Raw genomic sequence first — 21,804 nt, forward strand, 5'->3', positions numbered from 1 at the left:
GTCCTTTACCACCCTTACCTGGGAGGGGAATGCCATTCTTTTCTGGGTGAGGACCATGAACTCGGGTTTGGAGGTGCTGATCCACATACCAATCTTTGCACACTCAGCTGCAAATGCTCCAGTGCATACTAGAGCACCCATATCTTCAAAAAACAACAAACTTATATAGTTTCTATATGGTTACTAAATGGAATAGGGAGTGAATGGTACCTTTTGGAATGTTAACATTGTTTACATTGAATTTTTACAAATAAAAGTGTGGTTTTCCCTAAAATGGCCCCTTTAAACATTGAACATTTCCAGTTAACTTGCAAAATCAATAGTTGCTTCTGTTTCATTTATGTATTGTTAAGTGCTTTTCTAATTTACGGGTCCTTTCATGTCATGCTCTAAAGAGGCTATGGCTTTACATTTAGTTGCAGTAGCTATACATGCATTTCAGAATCAATAAAGCATTAAGCATCTTGATTCATGGTGACATGACAGCTTTAGCAATTTGCAATCATATTCCCAGGTTACTGCATATGTGAAATGAGTTGGTCTCTCACACTTTTTTTTTTTTTTTTTTTTTTTTTTTTTTTTTTTAATCCTTTCCCTCTCACTCTCTCTCACACATACCCTCCTCATGTCTGGCACTCACTCCCTGTGAGTGGCCCGCTGTCTCTCGTCTCTCACTCAGCTGTGTCATGTGCTGCTCTGTTCTGCCTGGTGACAGTAAAGCGGCTGATGGATCTGCAGCCTCTCTGTGTTGGCTGCACTGAGCGCTGGCTGCCTCCGGCGTTTTGGGCTAATGCTGTTCCTCGCACCCACTCTGTCTGCTTTTTATTCAGCTCTTTATCTCACTGTCTGCCGCCCTGTAGTTGGCCCGTAGTTTTCCGTCTATTTCTTTCCTCATTTCTGTGTCTGTGTCTGTGCCTGTACGTGCGCGAGAGTGTGTGCCATGACAGTGTTCAGTGTCTCTGTGGGTACGGATGCTGAGGGCTGTGTCTCCATGGCAATAATGGCAGCTGGATGGCCCTGAGGGAGAGAGAGCGCAAGAGAGCGAGGGAAAGAGAGGGGATGGCATTGCCAGTGGTATCTGGGGCAGAGAGTGTGTGCATGTCGCTAGGAGACCAGGACAGGAGATCCAGTATCCGGCAGTGCCACTCCATTGGAGAAGTGCTTGCTCCTTATTCATTCTGTCTATCTTAAAATGAAAGCCAGAGCTTAAGAGCCACCGTCCATTTTCCAGTACTGACCCCTCGCTCTCTTTCTATCTCTCTCTCACTCTCACTCTCTCACCCTCTCTCTCACTTTTTATTTTCTCAGAGTGTTGCTCCTAAGCAGCCAGGCTTTGTCAATTTAGCTGGACTTGTCCAAACAGGTCAATTGGCCCCATTTTGCTAACTACTTCCTTTCATAATGCCTGGCCAAATAGGCTAATAGAACAAGTGCTGTGTTGTATGTTTTATACACTGCATTTGTTTAGACTGAAAGCCCATAGCTTCAGGCCATGATGAGCAGAGCTCCAGGCCATTACCTTATATAGGTTTGGTTCTGACTGCAGGGTCTGACTGGGCCGGGAGCTCCAGGTCCGCTGTGTAATCAGCCTATGAAGAAATATGAGGATTTCACAGGCTAAGCTGTAAATATGCACAGTCTGCTCAGTTGGATCATAGATGCTCCTTCTCAATCTCAACTTCCTACATAAGGTTATGTAATTAGACTGCTTTGCAAAGCCTTTCATTCTTGTGAATGTTAGAGATTTATATTGGGGACCTTCAGTGATGATGGAATCTCAAATGCAATAATTAATGTGGAATTTGGATTGAAATACAATTCAGTTGAGTATTCTAATATAGGCCTCAGAAGCAAGATTTCCCAATCACTGACGACATGGAAGTCATAATGAATAAATACTAATTGTTTACTACAAAATTTAGGTCAGATTTCAGTGTTTGTAAGTCATTTTTGTGTATGATTATCAGTTCTATATGTAGCTCTTTTATATTAAAGCTACATATCCTGATATCCTGCTGAAAGTGATCCTGAATTCAAAATTGACTTTTTTTTTTCCTTGTATGTCCGTGTCCCTGGTTATATTAGAGACAGAACCAGCCAGAAGGACCTGTAAAATCTGCTATAAATATGCCTACACTAACTGCAACTGCTTTGGGGTAGATGTTTTTTAAACCGTTACGGTTTGCTTGTTTATCACCCTGTAGATTAGTGGCAGGGCTAGCACTTAGGATTGGTTGATACTGTAAGGATTTCCCAATGTTCATATGATGTGCTTGCGAATTGCATGCTGTGTACTGCAGTAGCAGAATGCTGATGAATTCAAACTATTCGGTCAAGGGATTTAGTTCTGCCTTACAGAATACTGCCTAACACAAGGTTTGGGGCTAGAAAATGCCTTTTCATCTTCAGAGTTTGGATGACCTCACCATGCACCAGCAAGTGGAGAAAATAATATTAACCAATAATCTCACCTCTCCCTACCACCACCACATCAGTCATCAAGGGAAAACACTGAGCTATCTCAGAGACCCTCTCTAATACTGAGTTTTGCTCAGAAATACATTATGGTACAAAAGGAAATGGGTTATGTTTTCTAATTCACATTGACTTTAAGCTTTGTTGAATGTTAAGTAACAGATAAGGGATTAGTGAAGTCTTTCTGGTTACCCAGACTATGGCTATGGTTAAATACTCAAGCATCAGGTTACAATGTTGTGATGATACATCACCCACACAATGAGTCATTAAATTGATAGTTCAAACAGACAGTGGTGGCATGATGTCATGCTAACTGGCCCTGCTAGTTTTTATTCAGTATCAGCCACATTATTATGAGTAAAGACTAAAGATGGATATTGATACACATCACCGTGAGATAATGGGACGTTTGGTGGTTCAGTAAGATGACACAATAGTGCAGTTTTCAGTAATGCTCGACACGAGGTTGATAACATTTCACTGGTGTAAGAGAGACCTTGATGAGCTTTTTTTTTTTTTAATTATATTATTTTAAAGTACTCTCAAAGGTGGGTTAGCACATTCTGTAAAGTTTTTTTGTTTTTTTCTTTCTGAATGCTTCAAGCCGCCTTTAAGATGTTTAATTCTCTTGCGTCACACCATCACTGATGTAACACACTTAGCACTCATTCAGTAGTTATGAGTTCATTTGTGTAGCTCACTGTCAGTGAGTGAGTCTGTCAGTGATTTATAGCCTTCAATGTCAGGTGAGTTGCTTATTGTGTAGCTTAGCTTGTGGCAGTCAAGATAATGCTGATTTAGTGCTGTACAAGTGTGTAGTACAACTCAAGTCACTTTATAGCGCATTCTCTGCCCCGTTTCTGTCTTCTTTTTTTTTTTTTTCTCCTTTGCTTTAATCTCTCAGTTTCCCAGCTCTGCTCTTGTGGCCTAAATTTGGAGAAAAGCCGTGTTTGTCTCCTCTGATGTGTGCTGCTGCACTGCGGGCAATTTTGTGGCGCGGGTTCCAGCCGCTTTCTCTCCAGACGATCCAACAGCACCCTCAGTCTGCTCCAAAAGATAATGCTTCTCTGTTTCGCACTTTAAAATGTGCGCTCTGCAGACCCAACACTTCTAGAATCGTCTGTCTCAGCGAGCCGAAGGCCTGTCTGGCCCCTCCTGCAGCCTGGATCAGCCACAGCGTCTAGCCTAATCAGATTGGGCCTACAGTCTGGGGCTGGCTGGCATATCACAGCTACCCGCTCTAATGCCGCGGGCTGTCTGGCTGCCGGAGATAGGCCAGCATTGTCTTGCTTTGCCTGTCTGTCTGGGTAATGGCTGGCTGTACCAGGGAGACTGTGCCTTTTTACATATTACAGTCCAGTCATCTAATTATTTTTTCACTTTTTTGGGAGGGAAGTGGAGTTTAAATGGGACATGTGAATAGTAGTTATCAAACACCTTGAGCCAGTTTTCGGGCAAGATTTCTTAGACTTTCTGTACATCATGGAACAAATGTTACTGTAACTTGTGGCCTTCATATGTCTGCTGAGTTTTTGAAGTGCAGATCATGGGAGTTGAATAGGTTCTTCTGTATTAAGGAGGTATTAATAAGAAAATAAGAACTTGCGCCAGTTCTGCATTCTGAGGCCCGTGGCTTCTGCTGAGTCCAGTATACTGTTCTCTGCTGCCATCCTGTGGTCAAAATGAAAACAGCAGACCTCTATTCTCTCAACTCAGAACTCCCAATGATGACCAGCCTTAAAGCAGATTTGCAGTGGTGGTGTGTTTCTGTAACATTGTTCTAAATCTTTTTTTTCTCTCTCTCCTGCAGCTGAACTGGAGTTTGTGCAGATAATGATAATAATCGTGGTGATGATGGTGATGGTGGTGGTCATTATCTGTCTTTTGAACCACTATAAGCTTTCTACATGGTCCTTCATGAGCAGACCGGGCCAGGCCAGGAGACAAGAGCACTCTCTGCAGCCGGTAAGACACAAATAATACCATTAAATGTCTGTCTCTGTCTTCACTCGCTGTGTAAATAAAGTATGTTAGTTAATAAATTTTTCATTCCTGTTCAATGTGCCAGGTACATTGACCTGCACCACTCTAGGTCAGTATTTTCTGTGTATGTTTTAGGGGGTGGGCAATGTCTGGAATTTTCCAACTGCAGGAGGTGATGGCATCATTAAACAAAACCCATTAACACTCTTTAATTATAAGCTCAAGGCAGTACAGAGTCTGGAACATTAGCAAAGTAAAGTCAAACTCCGTATCTGGCGAACTGGCTTGACAGATACGTCGCCTCCAGCAGTGAGAGTTATTTGGGGTGGCTGTGTTGCTGTTTCACCAATGCCAGATTGTTACTTTAAGCACTGCATATTGGTTGGGGGTCCCATTCGCCAGCTTTCTGATAAATACCTGCAGTAGTCTCATTCACAGACACAGCCATAATGATTAAATTCATCCCAGCTCTGTCTAGACACCAGCCAGACAGCCACGCAGCCCACTGCACCGTGCGGCAGAGACAGATAAATGTCTGAGACCTTTTCATTTTTATTCATGAGGGGGAGGGAGTGGACTGAAGCAGAGCATGTTGAGAGGCAGTCTGGAGAGAGAACAGATCTAGCTGCTGTAAACACTGAGTTAGCATTACCATACAGATGAGCGATTTTTGTTTAACTGTTAGTTTACGCTTTGCCTGGATTTAAAGGAGATTTGATTGGTTGGATCGCATGAGGTATATGCCAACAGCGACATTTGATTCTCTGTCATCTTGGCTCTGTTTGGAGCATTTAGCTTGTTTACTGATTCTACGACATTTGTTCCTTTTCACTTACCTTTTGTGTCTGACTTAAATTATTGTTGTTATTAGTAGGGATGCACCAATATGGGATATGGGAGTTTTGGGTGATATCTTTCATGTGCATATTTCCCAATATGTAAACATTTATAAAATATAGAACATGGATTTATCTGGATTAGCACTGCTGAGAAATTAATTAATTTCTGTAGCATCACAAAAACAGTAAAATGAATAAAATGCAGATGTTTTAGTGTGGTGATCCAGCATTGCCTATACCATCTGCTCTTCTGGAGAGCAGTAAAGACATCAGTAAATACAGTGCAGCCCGTTATATTGGTCTGAAATAACTGCTTGTGCTGCAAATTGAATAGTGGCACACATTTTCAAATACATTAAATTTTAATTATCCAAAGTCTTAATTCTAATCATTTTTCTCTTCTTTTTCTCTGTGGCTTTGCCTCTTCTGATAGGAGGGATGTTTTTGGCCATCAGATAGTGGTTCCAGACAAGGAGCTTCAGAGGTGAGACCATTAACTAAGTTTGTGTGTTTTCATTGTCTTTCATTGGAAGTCTGTGTTTGCTGAGGTCAGGGGGAGGAGAGAGGGCCAGTGTCTGAGGCAGGGCCTCTCTGTTAATGATTGTCCATGTGTTGCCTCCCTCTGTGTGTGTGTGTATGTGTATTTGAGAACCCCTGTCTGCACGACTGTGTCTTTCACCGCGTCATTAATCACTCGCTCTCCTCTGGCAGCGTCTAGACAGCTGTCTGAGAGATGGGACTCAGAGTCTCTCTCTCTCTCTCTCTCTCTCTCTCTCTCTCTCTCTCTCTCTCTCTCTCTCTCTCTCTCTCTCTCTGTCTGTCTTTGTCTCTCTCTCTCTCTCTGTCTTTGTCTCTCTCTCTCTCTCTGTCTTTGTCTCTCTCTCTCTCTCTCTCTCTCTCTCTCTCTCTCTCTCTCTCTCTCTCTCTCTCTCTCTCTCTCTCTCTCTCTCTCTCTCTCTGTCTTTGTCTCTCTCTCTCTCTCGCTCTCGCTCTCTCTCTCCATTACCTCTCATTAGGCACCCTGGCTGGAGCTGAAATGCAGCTTCATAAAACAAAACCGTCTGTCTCGTTGCCTTGCTAACATGGAGGTTTCCCTCAAATGGAATTATTGAATTGTGCTTGAATGGACGTCCTTTCCCTCCAGATGATGCTTTATGTAGAAACGCTGAGAAATCGTACTCTTTTTAGGCTTTTCACAATAGATTAGATAAACTCTTAGCACATGAAGACTGTGGTCTGTTTTTAATTTTATGATTTAATTAATATGATTTGACTGTTTAGCTACAAATTTCTGAATCCTGGTCCTGGAAGACCCTCTGCAATGGGAGTGTTCAGGGCAGACAAAACATTACAATGTGCAGGCAGGCATTAGGACAAGGACTTTAGCTCAATCATGTTAGCCAGTAGACTAACAGGGGTAATGGCATTCACCGGGAATAGCACGTACTAGATAATTCAGTAGATAGTTAAAGTAATATGATGAGTAATACTGCAATAGCAATGTGGATGATAGAATGTTGGTGTTGGTTTTGTTGGTGTTGGTTTTGTTGGTGTATCTTTTAGGTTAGTATAATAGAAAGCATTCTAACTGTAATGTTCCGAAATGTTCATGTGATGAACGTGCCATTCTCACAGATTGCAGTACTGGAAGTGTTGGCAGTATCGCCACTGTCATGTTTTTAAGGCCATAAAGTTAGAAACCACTTCTTTTGCACAGATTATTCATTATTTGCTGTTCTCAAGAAAAATACATATTTCATTTGTGATTTATTAATCTTGTGATTTCTATTTTCTTCTAATAATGTAGCTCCTCAGAAGATCACTAATCACTTTTATCTTTATATCTGCTGCATTTTATTCAACTCTAAAGTGGGATGTCATAGCTCCGGATTACGGCAGTTTCAAACTTTAAGCATTCAAGCTATAAAGTGAGGACAGGGGACACCTCCATGAAAGCGAGTATTGTTAGCAACAAGCTAGTCAGCTAACATTAGTCATATAATTCATATAGAAAAGTTTAAACACCCCTCACATTACTTTTGTACTTTTTGCTGATTTTCTAAGTGAAAATGAGTCAACACATCTTCCATCAGGAGCAAATTTAATATGGCATTTTTCTGAAAAATTGTAGTAAACAATGTCTGTTTAGTTTAACATATTGGAAAAAAAATAAAACAAAATGTATGCCATAACTTTTGAACAGGCTTTTTTTTTTTTTTAAATATATATATTTATATATTTTGTTACTTTATTGAGGATGTGTATTTGTTTTCAATCAGCAAAATATGTGTGACCAGGGCGCCCATGATTGTAAGTGATAACTGTAATGTTCACAATGTATTTACCTTCTCATAACAGCTACCTGTTGTACAGTGTTTAGACTTTACAGCCTTCTATATCTGTAAGTTGTTTAATCTACAGCAAATACCACTATAATCTAAATTACAAGTGGAGAAGTGGTGCTTTGTTAGTATCGATGGTGTGAGCTGCCGTGTAGACACAATGCAGTAAATTCTCAAAATTTCTGAGTTACAATTAGTTTTTTTTAATATATATAAACAGAGCACTTTTCATACTGTGGCAGCTCACATTGCTTTATAGGCACGTCATAAAGCTTAACAGTAAATGAAGAAATTGAGTGTTTAATTAAAATCATACACTCACTGTCCACTTTACCTAATAAAGTGCAGGTAAAAGGTTGGATCCCCTTCTTGCCTTCAGAGCTGCCTTAATTCATTATGGCATACTTTCAACAAAGTGTTGGAAACACTCCTCAGAGATTTTGGTTGGTTATTTGAGTTACTGTTGCCTTTCTATCATCTCGAACCTGCCCATTCTCCTCTGACCTCTCACATCAACAAAGCATTTTCGTCCACACAACTGCCGCTCACTGGATAGTTTCTCTTTTTCGGGCCGTTCTCTCTAAACCCTAGAAATGGTTGTGTGTGAAAATCCCAGTAGATCAGTAGTTTCTGTAATACTCACACCAGCCCATCTGGCACCAATGACCATGCCACGTTCAAAGTCACTTAAATCACCTTTCTTCCCCATTCTGATGCTCGGTTTGCACTTCAGCAAGTTGTCTTGACCACCTCTACATGCCTAAATGCATTGAGTTGCAGCCATGTGATTGGCTGGTTAGCTATTTGTGTTAACAAGCAATTGATAAAGTGGCTGGAGAGTGTATAAGACAATGATGGATCCAGTTTTAAATGAAAGATTTGAAACTGATTTGAAACGTATTACAAATTAAAGATTACATTTACATTTAGAGTAAACCTGTCCTACTTTTCATTATTGTACCTTTGGTAGCACTGATGGTGGTGGTGGCTGCAGTATACTGTAGGTCTGAGAGCTGCTGTTTGTGTCCCCCTGCAGGTGGTGTATGCCCCACAGCCTCGGGAGCGCTTCAGCGCACCCTCCTTCATGCAGCGCGAGCGCTTCAGCCGCTTCCAGCCCACCTACCCGTACCTGCAACACCAGATCGACCTGCCGCCCACCATCTCTTTGTCAGACGGAGAGGAGCCACCTCCTTACCAGGGCCCATGCACCCTGCAGCTGCGGGACCCAGAGCAGCAGCTAGAGCTGAACCGCGAATCGGTGCGTGCACCGCCCAATCGCACCGTGTTTGACAGCGAACTGATAGATGCACCGCGCCCCCCCAGCAGCAACTCTGGCATCAGCGCTGCCAACTCCAGCACCCGTGGCCGCATGGAGGGCCCTCCACCCGCCTACAGTGAGGTCATGGGTCACTACCCAGGCGCAGCGTTTTTCCTCCACCAGCACAGCAATAACCAGTCCTCCAGCGTCAGCGGCATTCAGACTTCTCCGCCCATGGGCAGGACAGGCCAGGGCAGCCCGCAAAGCACAGTAGTCCCCAGCAAGGCCAAGGACATGCAGACAGGTGACCTAGTGTGAGGTGGGGTATGTGTGTGCAAGTATGCGGGGCTGCCAAACCGCACCCTCTCCTTATCCCCGCCTACAAAAGGGCGCGGTTGCCCTTTTCACACTCCCACGCACAACGGAAAACAATGCATCGGTCTTGACTTTAGGAAGAAAACAAAAAAAGGAAAAAGAAAAAAGCCACATTACATAAAGTAACCAAGTGGAGCTAAGCTTACAAAATAAAGTTTTACTTTCTCTCACTTAAACAAGACATGGTAGAGCTTTGTAGTGCTGTTTTGTACTTGTGTATTACCTTCAAATGAGAGAAAATGATACTAGCACATAAGCCTTTTTTTGTTTTTGCGCAAAACACACACATCCACAGGTATATGACTATGACAGGACATGGAATCGAGGAGAATTTTTTCCAAGACCAGGATCTGTGCACAATGTAAGATTTTATTTTATTTTATTTTTATTTTTTTTTATCTAATCGTAGAAATCCAAATCATAGTGCCAAGGTTTTTGTGTGGGGACTGGCCTGAGGGTATAGACTCACTATTATACTTTCAAATCAAAACACACAGAAGTTGCACTATCTTTATTGTGGAAAAAGAGAAGAGGAAAACTGAGATACATGTGGGGGTTTTGTGTTTTTTTTTTTTTGTTTTGTTTTGTTTTGTTTTTTTTTTCTTGGTGTTGTGTTTGTTTCATTTGTAGATTTTGAACAGAAGCTCCAAAGTTTGTCTGTGGGAGCAATAGGGTCTTAACCTGACCTCTGCACAAGAGTTACCTGGATCCAGCCTAAAAATTCTCCTTACCTAACCTTCTCTGAAAACATCGACCCTGCTCTCAGTGCTCGTCACTGACACTTTCAATTTCAGATACTTTCATGCCTCTACCGATGTCTCGAGGTCAGTTTGATGGCAACAGAATGTTATTTTATGTCACTTTACTAATAGAAATGCTCTGTTTTGTTACAAGTGTAGACTTTCTCTGAAGGTTTCAGAGCAGATCTACAGGACTTTTCCTTCATTGTAGTCGAGTTTGAATTGTTTTGATTCTGTGTCTCTCTCTCTTCCAGGCTTAAAGCTTACAAAAGAAACAAAGAAAGGATATTCAGTGAGCAGGGTCGTGTTAATCTTAAAGTAATTCATTTGAAAACAGTAGATCGTAAACAAGGTCCTAGTTGTGATCTTTTATACTTATTGCACTTGGCCTATGAGAAAAACCAAAATGGCATATATTTATCATCAGAACCGATTATATATGTGTGAGCTCTGGTCCTGTTCATTGTTCGTCTTGGACAGATGCTTCTCGTGGCTTTTCCTTACTTGAAATGGCTAATGCTGCCCATTCGTGCACTCCTTCACTTTCAGCCCCTTTCTCACCATTGACATTCTGACTAATAGGCCATAATAACATGAGAGTGAACAAAAAAAAACCTAACCAAACCCCTTTTTGCATGCCGATGTTTGTCTTGTATACATCTTCTAGATAGTATAATCAGGTTCAAAGATGTGGTGAGACTAAGGGCTAATGCGAGGGTTAAATATTATTTCATTTTTTTAATTTGTATTATTATTGTTGTTTTTGTTTTTTGTTTTAATATCTCATTAACCCAGCCTTCTTCTGCTATGTTGCCTTTTCTCACTCTGTCATCAGACAGTGTTAACCTGACCCCAGCGCCAGCTTCTGCCCAGTGCACTTCCCTCCTTACTTGGCCCTTAGATAAGCACTTAACTTGGGACAGCAGTGATGTAACATGAGCTCCTCTTCCTGTCCTTACTGAGTAATGTTCATTAAAGTATGTAGGGTGAAAACTGCTCTAGGAAGGCATGCTGAAGTTTTGTTATATATATATATATATATATTAGTCCCAACTGGACTGTGCTAACGCAGGCTCGGTCAATTATTGGTAGGACATCTAATTGAAGCTTCTGAGAATGTTGCCAAACTATGATTTCTTCATCCTCCTACTGATTTCATTCAAAATGCACTGAAGAGCAGAACTGGTTCAAATCTAGGAGAGAATGATGCCTAGAAACACAAGCTCTTACTTCGGTCACTTAAAAACGCACTCTGAAATATCCAGTCATTTTCATCTTTTAAACCATAGATGTTTGGGTATGTTCAACATGACTTGGTGCTAAATTTAGCTTAGGAAAGTTTACAATCTGAGCGACCTTAGCTATTTTCTGTAAAACTCATTTAGTCTTCTCAAAACATTGATTATTGGTCAGAACAGTTCAGCTACAAACATTAAAAGCTCAGCAAGCCTGTGGCACATAGAGGGCATTGCTTACCAAAAGGTCACTTAGAAAAACGGAAGTCTGTTGGCCCGCCAGGTGAACAGAGACCAGACTTGGACGTTTGAATCTATTGGGGTGGGGGGTGGTGGTTGATTTTGAACAGGACCCATAGGTACTTTTGCCTTCAAGTGCAGCACACATCCCTTTAACGTGGAAACTAAAGACTGAGAAGACCCCCTTTCTAGCCCTTTTTTGTTCATCTAGTGCATGTTTTTCTGTGGACGAACATGGCTAATCTGAAGTGTCCATGACTGTGTTGGTATTTGCGTATAGTTGTTTGAGAAGTTTTGAGTATCACTGCCCCTTAAGTCTAACCGGGTGATTGGCTGTCTTTACTCCGTACCTGCAGCGGTGAAACAGTGTGCATGTGTATGTGTTTGCGTCAGTGTGAAATCGTTTGTTCCTGCCGTCTTTATGAAGATAATAACGTGATCCGTAAGCTAGTTCTCCAGCCAGTCAGATACAAAGCCTAGATTTACTCGATCTGGCTCTTGACCACAAGCCTTAACTGAGTAGAAGTAATTTTGGAAGATGCTGACCTGGGTTTGTGGACACAGGCCAAACCCAGCCCTGGAACAGGTCTATTTTGTAGTGGATTTTCACTGACACTGTACGTTGTGCGTCCACGTGTTTAGGGCTGGTTCCCTGAACATAAATTAAGCTTAGTTCTGTACTATACTGGAGTACCATTGCCTGCATGTGTGATTTAGTCCAGGACTAGGTCTGGTCAGTGTCTGTCAGTGTTTGGAAGGATTCCTCTAATCAAGCATTTATGAAATGGGCAGAGCCACCATCTGCACAATTCAGTAGTGGGGTGTTTTTTTGGCACAGATTTAAACTAGACATGAGGATTAAATTTGCTGATAATGATAGTCCATTTTAATCCCAGACTAGGCTTGATCTGTACCTAGAGAGCTGACTTTTCACACAGATTACCATGAATCTTGATGTTAAATTTTTCTACTGCAATGCCAGCATTTATGAAGGGCTTATGCCAGCTCCCCCACACTTATCATTATTTGAGCTCCATTGTTTGAACAGGTTGAGTTGCATTAGGTATGTAGGGTATCCTCTTGCAGAAAGAGAGAACGCTCTTTTTTGTTTTTTTTTTTCTTTTTCTTTTTCTTTGTTCAGAACTGGCTTGTGTGCTTGAGTGTTGTGGTCAAATCTTCTCTCCCTTCATTTACTCTTCCAAAGAGCTCCCAGAGCTTTTCTTTCATCTCTGCTGTTTAATGCTGCTGCTATCACTACTGCTGCTGCTGTTGCTTCCGCCAATTGATTTTTCGTTCTGGCCTGCGCTTGTTGGCCCGACCCTTTTCTGGTAATGACCATCATTTCGCTGTCTCCGCTTGGGCTTTTCCTGTCTCTTTTGCTTCATCTGACCGTTGTCTTTGTTACAAAAGAAGTGCTTGTTTTCGTCGTGTACGGAATGAGGCGTTCTGCATGTCCGTATGATGTGAGCTAACTTGGTGCCTAATGTTCACGTTTTGAGCAGACGTAGAAACCCACTTGCACTCTTCAAGCTCCCACCTTTGGTGTGCCTCACTTCCAACGGTGCTTTTTTCACTGGTCTGTCTTTCTTTCTTTTTGTTTGTATGTTTTCTTTTTTGTTGTTGATGTATTTTTTTTTGTTTGTTTGTTTTTGTAAGGTGCTGTAAATAACTTGAATATGTTATGCACACATATCCTACCCAATGGGTAGAAACCACAGAAAGACATTGTTAATAATGTAATATAATGTATAGATGGTATAAAAATTTAACACAGTGGTATCAGGTTTGTAAATGCCTACAGTTGAGATGTGCTTTTGTTTTTTTTTTTTTCTGTCTTTTTCTTTTTGTTTGTAAACAAGGAGGTTTGCAAAACGATACTTAAATATGAATTACAGAATGATTATAAAGTACTTATTTTTTTTATGAATAATAACCATATTAACAGTATGAATGGCAGTTGTTCTAGGACAAGAAACATGCTTGAAGTAGAATATAAGGGTTTTTTTCTGTTTGTTTGTTTTTTTTAAATCCTACCCCAAATAACTTGCAGAATTTGTACTACATAGGGCTGGGCAGTATAACGGTAGAATCAGCATACCAGTAGAAATTTGTGCTGCAGTGTGGATTTAACCGTATCGTTTACACCCAAACTTTGGCGTTTACCACAAACGTTTTCATTCATAAACCAACAGAGGCATTGGAGTAGCTAGCTAATCGTACTTTAAAGGGCACTGAGGGCTTCTAATCAAATTGTGAAGTCGACAAATTGTTTGGTTGGTTATAATAATTTAACTAGGAATTCATGATCATTTAATTAGTCTTATTTCACCGAATGATAGCAAGTTTTTCAGTTCGTATCGGAAACTGAGTAAAATCTGTACAATTTTAACAGTAAACTGCCTACGCCTGCAACAGTTAATCAGGCCAGTACAGGCTGTAATAGTGGATTTTTTTCATGTCTAGTCAAAATAATTGTAGTGTAATTTATTGTAATCTCCACATTCCCCAGGCACCAAAGTTGGAAAGGTGATTTAGGACATGAACCTACTTGCAGAAGTAGATATAATGAAAGTGATGTTTCTCTAAGTAACAGCGTACAAATGTACAGAGAGCACTGACATCAGAGCAGAGACTTTTTGGGAATTGTTGATTTATATCTGTATTGCACAAAAAAAAAAATTAAAAATCAATCACTGTCCAGACATTTAGAAAGTGCGTAAATAGTTTGAGGCACTTTGTAACAAAGTTAAACCCAATTTAGTCTTAAACTTTAAATCTCCATACAACGCTATGCTTCCTGCCTTTCAGCAATCGGACAGTGGCAGTTCTACCATTCATAATTTTGTAATATTTATCATTTTAGACATTGTGTTACGTGGTATGTTGGAACAAAACTGCAGTTTTAATCGCAGACCGTTATGTGGGGTCTCCACTGTAACTACCTGTTGAGCATGTCCATAATTATGTAACAGATGATGTACATAGCGATGCCATTTTGTTTCTCCAATGACCAATGGCAGTTGTGTAGCCTTGAGAGGCCTACGGTGCGAGACTTTTGTTCCTCGCATTAGTGGGAGGAGCTAGCGTGGACTGAAGCTGATTGCACCTCAATTTGTTTCTTCTAAAAGCATCAGATGCTTGTGCACACCACTGCTAACCGTAGCTTTTCAGCATTATTGGTCAGCGCAGGACTGCTTCCATCATGGACTTTGTATCATTGGGTTTTTATTTTACGAATTGTACCCCAGCAGATTTGTTTCTTTATCTGTGTGTATGCATAAGTGTGTATGTGTATTTTCATATACACATACATGCATATTATGCTTATATACACATTAAAATGTGTATTTTGCCTCTTTTTTATTTAAGCAATTGTGATGTAATAGGTTCTAGGCCTAAGGTCTGTTACTGCAATACTTTTTCAGAAAAAAAGTAAAAGGACAAAAAAATAGTCTAAAAAATGTTGCTCTAAATGCCGTTGTAGTCAAAGATTTTATGCTTGTACTGCTGTGGTCAAACCATAGCAAAACATTAAAACTTAAAAATACTAATGTGTGTCCTCTCCTTCAAATGTATTTTATTTCATTTTCCTATAGATTCCGATTATTCAGTATTATGCAAGTGATTTAAACTTAAATCATTACATGACATTCTTGACGTTCACTCTGTTTTCATTCACACTGGGATTGCTGATTTAACAGAATCAGAGAAAAGACATCATGATGAATACTGTACTTTATTCCTTCAGCAGTCTTTACAAATAAATACAGTCCACATGCCAAGGGGAAATCCCATGATTTTTCAAAATTTCATAGTTCAGTCCTTCAGATAAAAATGGAAACATTCAGGTTTGATATTAAACTTACCAGCTCAGATGTTTACAGTGTTAATAGTAGTGGACTGCAAATACTGACGTGTGTGTGTGTGTGTGTGTGTATGTATATGTGAATATATGACATCATGTCTCAGAGTTTTATATGTATTGTTGATAATGATAAAATAATGGCAAATATGAGGGAGGAAAAAACCACATGTCTTTGGGGAATGTTTTGCCTTATAATGCCCTTCATGTACCCCTCTGGATTTTACAAATACATATTTTCTCTCTCAAGCATCAGGCAGGGTATTCTTGTGTGGTGTAATAGCTTTTTGTGGTGTATCTTTTAGAAGCCTTAAATTGTTTGGGTGTCTGGTTCCCTTGACCACTGCTGTAAACACTTCTGATTCGGTAAGTTTCTGTACAATGCAGCACTTCATATCAAACCACTCTGATTTTGTCATTGACTGTGACTTTACTTTTTTTTTTTAATTTTACAAAAATTATGAAAATTAAGTTGACATCCCCTTTAAAGGAAGTGCAAATTAGGTCTCCATTTTTGTTCACCTACAGATTGCTAACTCTCTCCCCTTACTGAGCACTTTATTAGGAACACCTGTACACCTACTCATTCATGCAATTATCTAATCAGCCAATCGTGTGGCAGAGGCGAAGTGAATAAAAGCATGCAGATACAGGTCAGCAGCTTTGGGTAATGTTCATATCAACCATCAGAATGAGGAAAAAAAGTGGTTTTGACTGTGCCATGATTCTTGATGCCAGATGGGCTGGTTTCAGTAATTGTGTAACTGGTGATCTCAGATTTTTAATGCACAACAGTCTGTAGAGTTATTAAGCTTGTTGATGAAAGAGGTCAACAGAGAATGACCAGGCTGGTTCAAGCTGACAGGAAGGCTATGATAACTCACAAAAGCATGACTGCGATGAGCAGAAAAGCATCTCAGAATGTACAACACATTGTACCTTGAGGTGGATGGGCTACAACAGATGTCGGGTTCCACTTCTGTCAGCCAAAAACAGAAGCTCACCGAAACTGGACAGTTGAAGACTGAAAAATGTAGCCTACACAGATGGTAAAGTCTACGTAGACTGATGATTTGTTGCAGCATGAATTCATTGACCCAACCTGCCTTGTGTCAACAGTCCAGGCTGGTGGAGGTGGTCTTTTAACGGCTGCTTCCAGCATGATAATGCAGCACGTCACAAAATGTCATCTCAGTCTGGTTTCATGACATAACAATGGGTTCAATTTTCTTCAGTGGCCTTCCTAGTATTAGTATAGTGTTCCTAATAAAGTGCTCAGTGAGCATATATACAGACAGATTAGCATGGCTTTAATCAAATTAATTTAATCATTCCTGACAGAATTTACAAAAAAAAACTGCTAAAAACAGTAAGGTATAGTAAGATATATTGACAGAGCAGTCAGAAAGAAATACAATCACACTTTAATCTACTAAAACAAGCCTAAATTTGAAAACCTTTATAATTTCTAATGACAAAAGCTATTTCAAGTTTCATATCAACCACACCTTTTATAATACTACATTCAAAACAAGTCAATAGGCCATGTTTCATATCAGTTTGAGAAGTCAAATATTCTTAGATTTTTTTTTTTTGTACAGTTTAAAAAGTTCCAGTAAAAGATGCATGAAAACTACCTCCCTGTGCTACTGATGCAGTAGTAATTTATTTATTCCACTCTACTGTGTAGACACACAACTCACTTGTGTTGTGACAGCCAAGATGTAAACAAAGTAATTCCAAATGTTAATGTGGCCCCTTTTCTGACTGACTCCCCTTTTAAACTGGATCAAGGTATTGTGTAAACAGACTTGTCTGTGTACCAGACAGATACTGATACTCAGTACATCTGGGTCTTATGAAGACACTAAAGTCATAAGTGGATGAGAATTCAGGACCTCAGGTTCTAATAAATTTCCAGTTAGAGCAACGTTTCAGAGGCAGACTTCTGAAATATTTATACTGTATGCAAATATTTATAAATTCCTACAATTCTGCTAGCCTGCATATTTCCTCATCTCTCCGGCAGCTGCCTGGTCACAATGCATGACTGCTGCTTAGAGCTCACTGTAAGCGCACCACCATTATTCCATTTTCTTCCGGAAAGACACTTTGTCTTTCGTCTCCTGCAGTTTGTCCGAGAGCTTGTCTTTCGTCTCCTCCATTTTCTCAGTGAAGCGCTCTTTAGTCTCTTCCATTCGACCTGAGAGGAGCTCTTTGGTTTCTTCCATTTTCTCAGAAAACCGTTCTTTCGTCTCCTCCATCTTTTCGGAGAGTCTCTCCCTGGTCTCCTCCATTTTGTCTTGCAGATACTCTTTGACTGGAGGGGGGGTGGAGAAGTAGCCGTGCCTCCGGAGATACTGCACTGACAGAGATGTGCCACCCAGAGTCACTGTGTACCTGGCTGGTGTAGCAAGCTGAGACAAATAAGTAGAAAATATATTCCATGAATGAAAATAAGGTAGTACATTTATGATGATGCTATTTCAAAGCTCCTACAAACTCATTGTTGTTTTTTTTTTTTAAATATCAAGTAGCACAACATATATGACCAATCCTAAGGCAAATACAAAATGTTAAAAGCAGTAATCACATTTGCCTTAGGGAAAAACAGATGATCTTGGGTGACCAAATGCCCCCGTTTTCTGTGCTGTCCTTAGCTGTCCCTGGAAATGTCCATGTTTTTAACTGTGAATTAAAAACACCTCAGAAAGTCTTAAGAAATACCTGGAAGCCTGGACAATGGGCAGATGTCTCGCAATGTGCTTGTTTTGGCTGACAGAGGGGGCTGGCTCATGTTATCTACTAACCACTTCTACCACTCACTCGCCTTGGGCTATTGGGCCACGTTCAATGTAGCAAAACATTAATTTAAACGGAACGGTGATGCATTGAACACTCAGTTGTGTTACGCAGGCATTGCAACCATGGCAGCTAAGAGTGCAATTCTTGGCATCCTTATAGACTATTCTATTAAAACAACTTATTACAATAAAATATGACAGACTGCACACTTTTGCACTGTTTCAACAAAACATGTTAATCTGGAAACTGTAGCAAAACAGTGCACAACATTTTTAGATTTAGCTCATTACAGTACAACAGTTGCTGTGGTCAAAATACAAGAAACTGTAACTGTCCCCTCTTTCTTATTTCATAGATAAAAATACTAAAAATCATAATAAATATACTGACCACCAAACTTTAAATGCTGCTGGTTTTCAATACAGAAATCTGGTCATCTCGAACCTATACTTAGTACTGTAAAGTGTGGAGACAGGGACTTTCATATTGCTTCATTCTCCTTCTCTTCAGTTCTTGCCCGCTAATACTTAGTATTGTAATACCCGCTAATACCTTGTACATGGCGTAGGCCGTTAGTGCATATCCACCCTGTGAGTCTCGCAGAATGCCCACCACTTTGTCAGGTAATCCAATGTACTCCAGAAACGGGACCAAGTTCACCCCTCTGAAGAAGTGTAGAACATAAAGCGTGTTGTGAAAACATTTTGATGGAACACATAGCAAATGACATACTTAAAGAATCACAACTGTGAGCATAGTAACAAAGTGCATTTCTGCTACTTTTTATGGCGCACTGACCAAGTTGTACCCTGGATTTGTTTACAGTCCTGACAACAGTGAAGTGTGTCTGAATTAGAGAGGCTCAGACAGACTTTACACTGTAAAACTTTGCTGCCAAGTTGCCCTTAAAACCACAGGGCTTGATTTATATAGTCTGTATTTACTGTATGTGCCTATTGCTGATGAGATGAGTCTGATGCTCAGCTATACCTGACCGATTACTATTCTTAAGACAAAATGTTGGGTCTGCATAAACAGAAGAGATGGTACCAGACCATGAACAAAATGAGAAAGGTGAACTGGCGTATTCTGTTAAATAATCTGGATTTCTGTAGAGAGGCTGTTGTCTGAGATAATGACGGTGGCTAACAGTGTCACACTAACAACAGTGAATACAACAGATCATAAGTGTTTATTGTTAAGCTGTATAATCAGAGAGTTACTTACTTCATTGCAGCGTAGTAAAATGCGCCAAACCACACAGTAGAGGTGACCAGATGTACAGGCACCATGACTTTGCCGTACTGCTTAAACGTCTTCTTGAACCTCTGGTAGAGGCCAATAGATTTGTCCTGCAGGGGATCAACATCAAGCTGTTTTGGAGCACCTGATGGCACATCAGTCGCATGCTCTGTCCCCTTTGTTGGCGTTTTAGTCTCAGGGGCTGTCTTTGGGAACTCGTTGCCCCTGGCGATAGCAGAGGAGCTGAAGCAGCGTACAGTGAAATGGTTTATGCGTATGACTTGCCCACTAACGGGCAGCTCCCTCACGTTCACATCCAGGCAGACAAAGCGCAGCTGGACAGCTGCAGGATATAGCACACGCTGCATCTCCTCCTCTAGCTTTCTGCTCGTCACCTACACAACCTAAGAGGGGAAGAGGAAAAAATAAGAATACCTTTGACAGGGCAGTCTAGTTTTTTTTTTTTCCAACATTTATTTTGAGCATGTATTTACTTTATCATAAGTGTTCATTAAAACCTTTAATTGGCCACTGCCTGTATTTTTGTCATTGATAGTAACTGCTTAGTCACAGCTTGACTTGCCATGCCTTAACACACCCTTTTATCTTTTCGAACCTCTGGCCCACAACACATTTGCAGATGAACAGTACCAAAAACAAAATGTGTGAAAGTGTGAAAGCATTCTCTTGACTGTTATTACAGTGCATATTATTAGTTAAGAAACAAATGATTAAAGAAAATATCAAATGCACTTCAAAAAGTCCTTCCACTTCACCTTCAATCCAAGGGGTGGAGCTTTTGAGGCAGTAAACAAGCTGCCAGAGCACACGAGCTGATGACAGCCCTGAAGTAGGACAGCTAACTCGCATACCCCCGCATTCCGTCAAGTAGTTCCTGAAGCATCATACAGTCATATTAAACGTTTCATGTTGTAACAGAAAATAAGGAGACGTCTGAACTGAAACGGCCGCATTTCAGTTAGTGAGAGCCGCGTGTAGCAGCACTTCTTAGGCAGTTGTTAGCTGTCGATGAGCGAGGCTGAAGTTGGCTTCCTCGGTGGCAACTTCTTATACGAATTGTCCGTTCCACCTTAAATAGCGCAGCAGTTACATTGTGGCGCATGTTCACAATGGAACTACAGCGCCATATAAGGTGGAACGGAAAATTCCAATAAGAAGGTAAGTTCAGCTTCCGACTCCGACTCGCACCACAGAGATACAGTCAGCGGAATTAGAGAAGTGGAGTGCAGACCTGTGCGAACATTCAGCTCCTGGACATGATCGTCTTCTCTGTCACTGCCCCACTGTGCCCGCTCAGCTCGCCATGGCTCGCACTGCTCCTGGCATGTAACGTTAAACTTTTTCCACACAGCTCCACATGGAATTTGCTCCCGCGCTGCTTTATGGGAAGTGAAGTCTTGATGAGGTAAGGCGTACGTGACGTGCTGTCCTGACGCAAAGACCTTAAACGTGTAAACACACAAGCTTATGGTATTTCTAATTATTTTTAACGCTATTTTCACATACAGCTATACAATATAAGAGAAACGTTTTTTCTTTAAAAAAAAAAAAAAAAAAAAAAGGTTTTCGTAGACGAACTTCCAGAGCACGTTTCATATGCGCTGCTCACTTTGTAATTCTTTTTATCGCCACTAGATGGTGACATTATTTTCAGGCTTGACCGGGGACAACTTAGCAAAAGCGTTTTCCGCTCTACTTGAACAATTTTATGAAGAGCTAGTCAAGCAAGTTTATGCAAATATTTTTTTTCTTTTGTTTATCATTATTATTATCATTATTAGTGGTGGTAGTAGTAGTAGTAGTAGTATTAGCTACTACTACTATTATTATAATAATAATAATAATAATAATAATTATTATTATTATTATTATTATTATTATTATTATTATTATTATTATTATTATAATTATAATTAGTAGACATGCATCTAGCACAGTTGGTTCTACCTCATTCTGAGTGTAAAAGAAGACACTGATAGAAATAGTCATCTATGGATTATTTTGAGTACATTAGTGCAGTGGAGTTGCCCCAAGATGACTCGTCAAATTTCTAATAGTGTGTAGTGGTTTTACAACATTGTCTGTTGTTTCAAAGCCACTTTTACTAAAGTAAAAAGATTATTCCAGGTGTTTGGAAACTACCCAATGTAAAACATTTAACTCTTAAATTAGTTCAGATCTGTGTAGACTTTAAAGTGCATTTTTTCGGGGGTTTTTTTTTTGCATATAATATTTACCTTACTGTGTTGGACTGGCGACCTGTCCAGGCTTATCCTACCTTCCACCCAATGACAGCTGGGATAGGCTCCAGCTCCCCCCGTGACCCAGAAGGATAAGCAGCTTAGATGATGTGTGTGTATTTACCTTAATTAAAAGGAATATAG

At 40.4% G+C, this 21,804-nt stretch overlaps 2 protein-coding genes across 4 annotated transcripts in view; one reads left to right on the forward strand and one right to left on the reverse strand.

The window, feature by feature from the left end:
• The window catches only part of ldlrad4b (low density lipoprotein receptor class A domain containing 4b), a 90,162-nt gene extending 75,121 nt beyond the window's left edge, over window positions 1-15,041 (forward strand). For both annotated transcript variants that reach the window (XM_037536686.1, XM_037536687.1), the window contains 3 exons: window positions 4,289-4,443; window positions 5,734-5,784; window positions 8,679-15,041. In XM_037536686.1, the coding sequence (XP_037392583.1) occupies window positions 4,289-4,443; window positions 5,734-5,784; window positions 8,679-9,218 (746 nt within the window). In that variant the 3' untranslated portion in view covers window positions 9,219-15,041. The remainder of the gene's footprint in view (window positions 1-4,288; window positions 4,444-5,733; window positions 5,785-8,678) is intronic.
• A 166-nt stretch (window positions 15,042-15,207) lies between these two features.
• fam210ab (family with sequence similarity 210 member Ab) lies at window positions 15,208-20,787 on the reverse strand. 2 transcript variants are annotated; one of them, XM_017682031.2, is made up of 5 exons: window positions 20,652-20,785; window positions 20,176-20,294; window positions 19,385-19,803; window positions 18,710-18,821; window positions 15,208-17,769 (listed from the first exon to the last, which is right to left on the reverse strand). In XM_017682031.2, the coding sequence occupies exons 3-5, from the start codon at window positions 19,765-19,767 to the stop codon at window positions 17,437-17,439; spliced, it is 828 nt and encodes a 275-aa protein (XP_017537520.1). In that variant the 5' UTR covers window positions 19,768-19,803; window positions 20,176-20,294; window positions 20,652-20,785; the 3' UTR covers window positions 15,208-17,436. The 2 variants fall into 2 exon arrangements, with proteins under 2 accessions (XP_017537520.1, XP_017537519.1); XM_017682030.1 differs by lacking the exon at window positions 20,176-20,294 and having other exon boundaries at window positions 20,652-20,787.
• Between the last annotated feature and the right edge of the window lie 1,017 nt (window positions 20,788-21,804).

This window comes from Pygocentrus nattereri, chromosome 3, assembly GCF_015220715.1.
Source record: "Pygocentrus nattereri isolate fPygNat1 chromosome 3, fPygNat1.pri, whole genome shotgun sequence".
Taxonomy (NCBI): Eukaryota; Metazoa; Chordata; class Actinopteri; order Characiformes; family Serrasalmidae; genus Pygocentrus; species Pygocentrus nattereri.

What these genes read in the sequence shown, in the direction of transcription:
- fam210ab (XM_017682030.1), bottom strand. Translation starts at nt 19,767, where the DNA reads ATGCAGCGTGTGCTATATCCTGCAGCTGTCCAGCTGCGCTTTGTCTGC. An exon ending in TTTTACTACGCTGCAATGAA is followed by an intron (nt 18,822 to 19,384) that starts GTAAGTAACTCT and finishes ACACTTCTTCAG; the next exon opens with AGGGGTGAACTTGGTCCCGT. An exon ending in CGGCCTACGCCATGTACAAG is followed by an intron (nt 17,770 to 18,709) that starts GTATTAGCGGGT and finishes TATTTGTCTCAG; the next exon opens with CTTGCTACACCAGCCAGGTA.